Source organism: Tachysurus vachellii, chromosome 3 (genome assembly GCF_030014155.1).
Source record: "Tachysurus vachellii isolate PV-2020 chromosome 3, HZAU_Pvac_v1, whole genome shotgun sequence".
NCBI classification, from domain to species: Eukaryota; Metazoa; Chordata; class Actinopteri; order Siluriformes; family Bagridae; genus Tachysurus; species Tachysurus vachellii.
Window position 1 is genome coordinate 13,264,057 of NC_083462.1, and position 11,637 is coordinate 13,275,693.

Below are 11,637 nucleotides of genomic sequence, written 5' to 3' on the forward strand. Positions count from 1 at the left end.
GATGTTTCCAGCAGCAGTAAAAGCAACTGCTGCAAGACACTTTCCCAGTGTCCCAGAACACTTTTTAATTAAAGTTTATTGACGATCCAACACTCAATAAATTCACTCTTTTTTTTATAATAATAATCTTCTATAACAATTTCTGCACACGCAATGTATACTGAGTCATCATCTGCTCATTAGTGAAGACACTAAACTCTTTCTCTCTCTCTCTCTCTCTCTGTTTCTACCCCCCCTTATTTTTCTTCAAAATTTTAGAAATAAAAATATCTTTAACCTAATTTCTAAACCCCATACGTGTAAAAGATATTTCTATATTTTATTTCAAATATATATTTATCTTACTTTGGTCATTGGCATTTAATATAAGTGATAGTTCAAAAAAAATCCACATGACCTGCAAAGGGGGGGCACGGTGGCTTAGTGGTTAGCATGTTTGCCTCACACCTCCAGGGTTTGGGGTTCGATTCCCACCTCCGCCTTGTGTGTGTGGAGTTTACATGTTCTCCCCGAGCCTCGGGGGTTTCCTCTGGGTACTCCGGTTTCCTCCCCCGGTCCAAAGACATGCATGGTAGGTTGACTGGCATCGCTGGAAAATTGTCTGTAGTGTGTGATTGCGTGAGTAAATGAGTGTGTGTGTGCGCCCTGCGATGGGTTGGCACTCTGTCAAGGGTGTATCCTGCCTTGATGCCCGATGACGCCTGAGATAGGCACGGGCTCCCCGTGACCCGAGGTAGTTCGGATAAGCGGTAGAAAATGAATGAATGAATGACCTGCAAAGAAATATGGATCAAATCAGACACTTTTCATGCATGTTTCCGTGGTGTTTTATCTCTCTCTCTCTCTCACTCACACACACACACACACGCACACACACTCTGGTCAGTAATCCGAGTGTCAGCAAAGACAGCAAAATAAACGTAACCACTGAACAAGCAGATTACACTCCGTCCGATCTGTGGATTAGTTCCTTGCGCATGATGCAGGTGAGATGGAGAGGTCGAGCACCTCATGTCTGCACCAGAAGGCTCTTATTCTGCAACACTTAAAAATCACAGATAAGATATTGGTCTAAACAGGCTCTCCTTCTTTCTTATAACCTCAGTCATGATTAAGTTGTTTGAATACTTTGTGGATAGTTATAAATAACTGTTTTGCTCATATAGCGAAAAAAAGTAAAATCTAAGTGAAACCAAGTTAGAAAAACTTATAATGGATAACTCAAGTGGACAAGCAGGCATTGAGGTTTGTCCACCGAATGGAGATTCCAGGGCTCATGGCAGGTTCTCCTTCTCTACTTGGCGTTCCTCATCTCTGTCCTCTGCACAAGGAGCTGGACCTGGAGGTGGAGGGGATCTGAGTCGGAGACTACTGAGTCTTGTTCGTAATTACCACGAGAGAGCTGCTTCTACAGCCGACGTTAACTCCAAACCCACTGAAGTGACTGTCGTGGGTGACGAGATGACCATGACTGCCTTGACTGCAGGGACTCCGTTGCCTGATAATATGGAGGAGTGTGAGTCCAGTGACCAGTCCACTTACCTCCAGAAGCAGCTGAGCTCCATGTTACAACCCGGCGTCAACAAGCATTCCTTGCGCATGTTTGGCAGCACCCAAGGAGTCGCAGCCGAGCAGCAGAGAGTCCGTTCTTTTGGAGTCTGGATTATACATCCATACAGTGACTTTAGGTAAGAAACTCAGGGATGCTGTGATATTTATAATTTAGGAGTTTGAATGGAACCCTGTGATGGGTTGACACCATGTTCAGTCCCCTTCCTTGTGCCCCGAGTCCCTTTGGATAGACTCCAGGCTCACTGTGACCCTGTGTAGGATAAGTGCTTCAGAAAATAAAGTTTCATTACTCAGATTTTGTTTTGGTACATATTATTCAGAAATTGCTTCCAATTAAGCTGTTAGCAACTGCAAACTGTCAAACTCAAGATTCTCACATGTAGCAGTTTTAAATTCATTCAAAATTGTGCAACAAATAAATAGTTCTGCCAGCACTCGTGAAGGAAAAATGGGAGCTGATACAAAGGCTTTGGTAAAATAAACAACCCTTTACAAACATCATGATGAGCAGAAAAGCAATGGATGTAGCGGATGAAATGAAGAATACAAGGCCATTTCTAAAGCCTTATAATTTGAGAACATAGGAAGGGAAGAAATTCCCAGAGGGGTGTGTGTGTGGGTGTGTGTGAGAGTGTGTGTGGGTTTGTGGGTTTGTGGGTGTGTGTGTGAGAGTGTGTGAAAGGATAAGTGAATTTAGAAAAGCTCTCAAAACAGTTCCATCCATCATCCTTAAGGGATCTTTGACTTCTCCCTCTATAAAAAAAGAGACTCTAAAGAGCATTTCTCTGTCATGAAAAGCAGAACCTTTATTTATCCAAAGAACTTTTTTTCTTTTCATCCAAGAGTGTATAAATATGAATGCAAGAATGGGCAAGAATTTGCGTACCTGAACTTTCTGATTTCAGTTATTTTTGAAGGACAATGAACGTGTGAAGTACTTGGTAAATTTATTTGCACTGGTCTTGATTTACATTTGTATTTATGTATTTATTTATATTTAAAGCAAAACTTTAAATCATACATTATAGAAAGTAAAAAAAAAATCAGTGAATAGTTTGAATGAAAAGAAAAGTGAGAGAATTTGCAGAACTTTAACACATGTACTGTATGTTCACAGACAGAAATGAGTCAGGGAGTTCTGGGTTTGTTGGGTTCATGCCCTGTGGCATTAGTTTGCAGGAAGTATAAGCAGAGATAAATGGATAAAGGGATTGTAAATGAAGCGAGATGTGTACTGGGCTTTATTACCAATAATAAAGCAGCAAGTATTCAATGCAAATTATAAACATTTTTATTTAGATAGATAGATCTATACATGTCTTTTGAATTTTTTTTCTCTGGATGACAGGTACATTGTTCCTGTATGTTCTGTGCTTGAGGTGGACAATTTTGTACAAAATTAACATTTACTTATCAGCTAAAACTCTATGTTTTTGCTGTTTATACTATTCTATGAATTGAATAACAACATACTTGGGGGCTTGTAGTAGCATAGGCAAAAAGACTGGGAAAGCTCATTCATGTTGGGTGATGAGAGGACAGTAGAACAGAAGCAGTGATAGCTAGAATTTATCATTTACTCATTCAAAGCATCATCAAACAATCGGGTCCAAATATAAAATTGCCATAAAATAAATTTAATAACAATAAACAATATAGTATTATAAATAAACCTTTAATATTTCATCAGTTATCAAAACAAACATTTTTTCCCCACTCATTTTCTAAAGTCATTCCAGTAGGTGGCTTGGAGGATGAATTGCCCGAGTGGAACGACATTTTAGTCTAAATTATATAAATAAATATTCCTATGGGGGGGCACGGTGGCTTAGTGGTTAGCACGTTCGCCTCACACCTCCAGGGTCGGGGTTCAATTCCCGCCTCCACCTTGTGTGTGTGGAGTTTGCATGTTCTCCCCGTGCCTCGGGGGTTTCCTCCGGCTACTCCGGTTTCCTCCTCCGGTCCAAAGACATGCATGGTAGGTTGATTGGCATCTCTGGAAAATCGTCCGTAGTGTGTGATTGCGTGAGTGAATGAGTGTGTGTGTGTGCCCTGCGATGGGTTGGCACTCCGTCCAGGGTGTATCCTGCCTTGATGCCCGATGATGCCTGAGATAGGCACAGGCTCCCCGTGACTCGAGGTAGTTCGGATAAGCGGTAGAAGATGAATGAATGAATATTCCTATGGTATAAATAATAAAATAACTATTTGAAGCATGTCAATAAATAGTACTTTCAAATTAAGAAGCCATTATTGTCATTTCAACCATCTATAACTGTTTTATTTGTGGAGCTCTGTGACTTTCTGTCAGGTGCATGGAGCTTGTGTGAGGATGACTTTGCTCCTACAACTTTTCACCTTGCTGCTGGGGAAAGCCTAGCTCTCCCACCCGGTAGTGGCAGTTGGAGTACCAGACCATAAGGAAGCCAGTGCAACAAACCTTTGCTGGACCCTCACCCCCTGAACTTGCTTCTTGCAGCAGCTCACAGTCTCATAGATGAGGAGCAGGACACTAAATGAATCCTGCTGCTGGAGCACTTAATCACATAGCTTCTTAATGAAGCTGTCCAGCTTTCAATGGATCACCTGCCAAGGTATCCATGGCAGAAGACTCCTGAAGTGCCAGTGCCCCAAGGTCAGCATCCTTGACCAGGTTGTCTCCATGTTTCCATTACATTCATTGCCATCCTCTTTATTGTCTCTATGAGTCCCCTTTAATACCTTGTGTTTGCTGAATGGAAATTAAGCATTTCCAGGATCCCATCATGGAAGCAAAAACCTCTGATCATTGATATTGCTGCAGGACTCCAAGCGGGAACATATGTTAGTGAGCACAAAAGAGAGTACACATCAGCGGAACATAAGAAATGTGGACATAGAGTGGACATAGAGTAGAGTTAGCAGTTGTACTCACCTCACCCTTTTATTTTTGGGAAAATTGGCCAGGGTTACAGGCATCAGTACAAGAATCATTTGGCTCTAACCCTCAGCCCTTCATGATAATCCACCTTGGGATTTCCCTTTGGGGCAATTTTACAACATTTTGAGGCACACCTTCAACCAAGTGAGAGTAATTGAGGGTCAGCACATTCTACGTAATGTTGGGCTATCCCACATGTTTCCTGAATACACTTACACATACACATAAAAACAAAAGCTGCCATGATCTGAAGTTGTTTACGGCACCCAGATATACATGAAATATAAACTGAAAAGTGAAAGTCTGAAAATGTCTTCAGTCTTCAGTTTATTGTAAAAAACTAAAAGAATAGGTCTTGCTGGTCCAATCATTTCAGAGAGGACTGTACAGTATATCATAGGTTTGTTTATATATATATATTTTTATTTATTTTAGACTAAAATTACTTTCCATATACCCCTAGCTGTGGAATGATTGTGTGTGTGTGCATGGTGCCCTACAATGAGTACCATCCCATCCCAGGGGTATTCCTGCATCATGTCCAGTGGTCACTCTGGATTCAGTGTCATCCTGATAAAGATAAAGAGGCTACATTATTTACAGATTGGCAGAGGCATAACAATGTGTATATCTAAAAATCCAAAGAGAGCATCATAGAAAAAAACAAAATGACAGAATTTAGACGTTTGTGTAAAGAAATAAAGTAAAATAAATATTTTATAAGTTCTCCATTTTTTCTCCACAGCCATTTTGATGTGAAGTCTTAATATATGACCGTAAATGACAAGACAAAAACATTGAAAAGACGGACAATGAGTTATAGAAACAAATCTTTGTGGGAAGATGTGTCCAAAGATAAAGGTTTCTGCAGACAAAATCTGAGAATATTAAATTAATGAGTTTAAATTTTTTTTTCTCACATTAAGGTTCTACTGGGACTTAGTGATGCTCTTTTTGATGATGAGCAATCTGGTCATCCTGCCATGGTGCATCACTTTCTTTGAGGATCAAAACACATTGCCATGGATTATGTTCAACATGGCCTCAGATACGCTGTTTCTGACTGACCTAGTCCTCAACTTCCGCACAGGACTCCTAGAGGATGATAACTCTAATATCATTCTAGACCCAAAAGTGATTCGACGCAGATACCTGCAGGGCTGGTTCCTTGTGGATTTCATCTCTTCCATCCCGGTTGATTATATTTTCCTTGCTGTCGACCTGGAGGCTCGGCTTGAGTCAGCGGAAGTGTATCGCACTGCTAGAGCATTGAGAATTGTCCGTTTCACTAAGATCCTCAGTCTGCTTAGGCTGCTCCGTCTATCCAGACTTATCCGCTACATTCACCAGTGGGAAGAGGTAAGCAGTGAGAAAGCATTTCTATATAAGAGGTGGACTGGAAGGCAGAAAGGACTATTGAGCAATGAATGAGTTCAGCAAGGCTAGCTAGGGCATGATCCTGAGTACAGGGAGGCGAGTATATTGTGTAGTCAACAGAAAATGATTCTAGGTAAAGGTGGTCATACAGCATGGGTCAGATTCAAACCTGAATATCAACTTGAAGATCCATTTTAAGATGCAAATAATGCTTTGTATTACTGTTCAAGGGAAAGCACAACCCTTAATTAACCCTAATGTGACCCCATTCTTTTAGATCTTTCACATGACATATGACCTGGCAAGTGCTGTGATTCGAATAGTCAACTTGATTGGGATGATGCTTTTACTGTGTCACTGGGATGGCTGTCTTCAGTTCATGGTGCCCATGCTTCAGGATTTCCCCCAGGACTGCTGGGTTTCCAAAAACAACATGGTGGTGAGGAAGTTGTTCAAATATTCCCAGTAAATAGCTAGCTTTCCCCAATCACATAATAACCACCAACCATCGGAAGAGTGAGGTCTAGCATGTGCTTCCTCCAAGACACCTCAAGAGTTTATACTGCTGCTCCTGTACATCACAAGGCAGCTCATACACAGGCTCACAGAGTCCAACAAATGGTTAGTGTCCCTCTGATTGACAGGGGACTTTTTAGTATATGACCCTGTTGTATGACCCTGATCTTTTCAGCACACTATGCACCACTTGACTCTATAGTATACAGCTGTGGAAAAGTAACGAGTCATAATCATAATTTTTTATATTTTGTATCTTATTAATCACCATTTTAATTTTTTAAAACCATTTTAATTGTTATTTCTTTCTGTTGTCAGAATGCCACTTGGGAGGAGCAGTACTCATACGCTCTCTTCATGGCCATGAGCCATATGCTGTGTATTGGATATGGTGCCCAAGCTCCTGAGAGAATGACTGATGTCTGGCTCACCATGCTGAGTATGATTGTAGGTGCTACTTGTTATGCCATGTTCCTGGGACATGCGACCACCCTGGTGCAGTCATTGGATGCCTCCCATCGCCAGTACCAGGAAAAGGTACTGGTTCATATTTTTCTCTTTAGCTGGGTATTTATTCATAGCATAATGTTATATCCTCCATTGTACATTATCCAAAGTTTTATATTATTTTGCCTTTTAATCAGACTGTGATCAAATTGCACCTAACTTTGTCATATCAACAAAGTACAATACCTTTATAGACCTCTGAAATCATCTCTATATGGATTAACACACACTTAGGCTCATAATGTAATATCATTATTTTATTACCTACACCATCTGTTCAATTTTATCTTTTTTGCATTATTTCATGTTTTCTTGTAAACTTTTGTCTTTCACAGTATAAGCAAGTGGAGCAATACATGTCATTCCATAAGTTGCCTGCTGAATTGCGACAAAGAATTCATGACTATTACGAGCACCGTTTCCAGGGGAAGATGTTTGACGAGGATAGCATTCTGGGAGAACTCAGTGACCCACTTAAAGAGGTCATTATGTCTATATATTATATTACACAAAAAGACTGTAGTTTAAGCACATCCATTACTCAAGTAGCCTAAAATCTTCTGACAGTTTTCAGGTGATAGACTCTGTCTGAGAATACACACTTCAACAACTTGTAATATTTGACATAAGGTATTTACATTTACATTTACAGCATTTGGCAGACGCCCTTATCCAGAGCGACGTACATAAGTGCTTAAATCTCTAACATTGGATACATTAATGCTGGCTCACTAAGTTACATCCTTAAGATACCATGAGTTTAAAACATTTGTTCAAAGTTACAATGAAAAAGTGTCAAAGGGTGTTTTTTTTTTTTTTTAAAAAATGCAAAAGATAAGGAAAGAAGTGCTAGTTGAAGTGTTTCCTGAATAAGTAGGTCTTCAACCGCCGCTTGAAAATAGCCAGTGACTCAGCTGTCCGGACCTCTAGGGGAAGTTCATTCCACCACCTTGGTGCCAGTACAGAGAAGAGTCTTGTAGTATACTTGCCTCTTACCCTGAGAGATGGTGGAACCAGTCGAGCAGTGCTGGTAGATCGGAGGGTGCGGGGTGCAGTGCGCGGAGAGATGAGGGCTTTGAGGTAAGAGGGAGCTGGTCCATTTTTGGCTTTGTAGGCCAGCATCAGTGTTTTGAATCTGATGCGTGCAGCTACTGGAAGCCAGTGGAGGGATCGCAGCAGCGGGGTGGTATGCGAGAACTTTGGCAGGTTGAAAACAAGCCGGGCAGCTGCATTTTGGATCATTTGCAGAGGACGAATTGCATTCATAGGTAGACCTGCCAGCAGTGTGTTGCAGTAATCCAGTCTAGAGATGACAAGAGACTGAACAAGTACCTGAGCAGCCTGTGTGGACAGAAATGGCCGAATCCTTCTAATGTTGTAGAGAAGAAACCGACATGAGCGAGTCACATTAGCAACATGAGAGGAAAAGGACAGTTGATTGTCCATGGTTACCCCAAGGTTGCGAGCTGTGGCTGAAGGGGAGATCAGATCGTTGTGCAAGGATATAGCAAGGTCATGACCTGGGGATGAGTCACCTGGGATGAACAGCAGTTCAGTTTTGCTAGGATTGAGCTTTAAATGATGAGCAGTCATCCATGATGAAATTTCTGCCAGACATGCTGAGATCCAGTCAGAAGCTGTGGCATCTGAGGGTGGGAAAGAGAAGATAAGTTGTGTATCATCAGCATAGCAGTGGTAAGAGAACCCATGTGAGGAAATAACTTCCCCAAGAGAGTGAGTATACAGGGAGAAAAGAAGAGGACCAAGTACTGAGCCCTGTGGGACACCAGTGGAGAGTCTGCGTGGAGCAGATGTCACTCCCTTCCATGTTACCTGATATGAGCGTCCTTCCAGGTAGGAAGCAAACCATTCCCAAGCTGAGCCGCAAATCCCAAGACTCCTGAGGGTGGATAAGAGAGTCTCGTGGTTGACCGTATCAAACGCTGCTGAAAGGTCAAGGAGGATAAGGACAGATGACAGTTTGGCTGATCTAGCAGCATGTAGTTTCTCAGAGACATCCAAAAGGGCTGTCTCTGTGGAATGAGCTGCTTTAAAGCCAGACTGGTTGGGGTCTTGGAGGTTGTTCTGTGAGAGATAGACAGACAGTTGATTATAGACAATGCGCTCAAGAATTTTTGAAAGAAATGAGAGAAGTGATACCGGTCTGTAGTTACTGATGTCTGATGGATCCAGAGCGGGTTTCTTTAGGATGGGAATAACCCTTGCTCTCTTGAAAGTAGTTGGTACCTGACCAGATGCTATGGATCTATTGACGATAGTGGAAATGAAGGGCAGAAGGTCTTGCGAGATGGTCTGGAGCATAGTGGAAGGGAGTGGATCCAATGGGCAGGTGGTAGGATTGCAAGACTGGATGAGTTGTAAAATCTCTTCTGCTGCTACAGTTGAGAAATGCGACAACAAAGGTGTAGGGGAATCCATACTCTGAGATGTAGGTGCAGTCGGGGCTGAAGTGAAGGTCCGGCAGATTTCCTCAATCTAGAAGGTATATTTATTCAGTTCACCTTCAGTAACTTCTTTATCCTGGTCAGCGTTCTGGTGGATCTGAAGTCTTTCCTCAGACTATGGGGCATAACAGGGTATGAGGGGGAATACACCCTGGGCAGATTTCCAGTCCATCATAGGGTACCATGTGAACACACATTTACACCTGGAGTAATTGGGGATGTGGTAGCATTGTAGTTTCAGGAAGGTTGTGAGCTTGAATCCCAAGTCCACCAAGTTGCCGCAGTTGGGACCCTGAGCAAGGCCCTTAACCCTCAATTGCTCAGCTGAACTCAGCCACTGGTTCACTAGGTTACAGACATTTTACGTTTATTTATTTAATTATTTTAAATACAACAAACAGGGAAGAAAGTGCTAGTGCAAGTATTTCATGATGAAGTAGGTCTTCAACCATCATTGGAAGATAGCCAGTGTCAAATGAGCATGTCACATTAACAACCTACGAGGAAAAGGACGGTTGTTTGTCCATGGTTACCCCATGGGCCCAACAGTGGCAACTTGGCAGTGCTGGCACTTGTACCCTGATCAACATCCCAGAGCCTTAATTGCTTGAGCCACCACTGCTCACAAACCTTGGATGCCCCTAAATCTGCATAACCTAGTCAGTTTAGTGATGTGAAACAAGAAGGATGATTGTTTTCCAGGACCACATCAAGTTTGAATCAAGAATTTATTTAATTGTTATATGTTGGGATCATGGCTTTGTGAGCCATCAATGCAAAACAATGAGAAACACAGCCGGCTTAAATACACATTTTCTTTTTCAATTCTCATTTTCAAATGTACATTAGAAAAGACTACACTGATCCTTTACTAATTTAGATTCCTGCTTTTTTAATAGGATATTGTGAGCTACAATTGCCGTGAACTGGTAGCAAACATGCCACTTTTTGGCAACGGTGATCCACACTTTGTCACTGTGCTCCTGACTAAGCTGAGGTTCGAGGTCTTCTTGCCAGGTGATATCATTATACGCGATGGTACACTGGGCCGCAAAATGTACTTCATCCAGCATGGCTGTGTCACGGTCCTCCCCCATAACAAGAAAGAAAAGAAGCTCAGTGATGGCTCCTACTTTGGAGGCGAGTAATTGCATTCACTTGTTTCTCTTACAATCATATCGTTCTTTGTAGCTCCTCCAAATTTTATATTTCGAACCCTCCTTCTGTCCATTTCTGTCCTCAGAGATTTGTTTGCTGACCAGCGGGCGTCGTACCGCTACAGTGCAAGCCGAAACATACTGCAGACTCTATTCCCTCAGTGTGGACAGCTTTAACGAGGTGTTGGAAGAGCACCCCATCATGAGGACGGCCTTTGAGAGGGCCGCCATAGACCACCTTGAACAAGTAGACAACAACACTGCATATAACGACTCGCCTTCAGGAGCAGAAAGAAAGGAACACACCACCAAGAAAAAAGACAGTGATATCTGATAACATTTTTTTAATTATTCCGTTTTGTCATACACCATGTTGACTGTCATTACCATCACTAGACACAGGGATATCTTGAGCCAAACAGGACTTTTTCCAGGGATGAAGAACATTACTGGCCATAGTGGTTTAGCTGATTAGGGCATTTAAAAAGTGTATTTATTTATGCGCATAGGCTTTATATTTGGATGCAATTAGTAATTTAATGTCAGGTTACTCATTCAGTAAGCAAACACTCTTGTAATGAAAACCGAGCACATTTACAGGGGGGTGAAAATTTGAAAGAGGTATGTTGATGGAACTCGCCCACTGAATAGAGTCCTGCTGGATCGCTTGCACAATTTAAAGCCATTTTAAAGGTTGCTATCCTGTTTAAATCACAATCAAAACTCACGTGCATGCATGGAAACTGGCTTTAGAATTTGCCTAAAGTTGCCTTCACCTGTTACCAGAATAATCTTATTTTCCGTTTCTGAACTTGTAAGTACGAGTATGTTGTGTTGACATGTTTTGTTGTTTTAAAGAAAATGCAACACGGACGACTCCAGGTTCATTCATACGTACTTAGTTTTTCTTTTACATTGACACCCTAACACACAATACTTTGTTAGCTAGCTTGCTGCCAATCGTGGAATTTTGCTCAAATACTAGCTATACTTACAGTGTAAATATATACAAAACTGATAGAATGGTTGTTGAGTTACATTAATGAAAATGACCAAAACGGCAAGTGCTAATATTTAGCTATAGTTTAAGAAAATTGAAGACTCCTGCCATTCAGTTAACCCG

At 41.6% G+C, this 11,637-nt stretch overlaps 1 protein-coding gene across 1 annotated transcript; it reads left to right on the top strand.

Moving 5' to 3' along the window:
- The first annotated feature begins 1,211 nt into the window (after positions 1 to 1,211).
- On the top strand, positions 1,212 to 10,848 carry hcn3 (hyperpolarization activated cyclic nucleotide-gated potassium channel 3). Its single transcript, XM_060865087.1, has 7 exons — positions 1,212 to 1,688; positions 5,419 to 5,851; positions 6,147 to 6,308; positions 6,704 to 6,922; positions 7,228 to 7,374; positions 10,257 to 10,497; positions 10,601 to 10,848. Exons 1-7 carry the CDS (start codon positions 1,213 to 1,215, stop codon positions 10,846 to 10,848), a joined length of 1,926 nt encoding a protein of 641 aa, XP_060721070.1. The 5' UTR covers position 1,212.
- Positions 10,849 to 11,637: the final 789 nt, after the last annotated feature.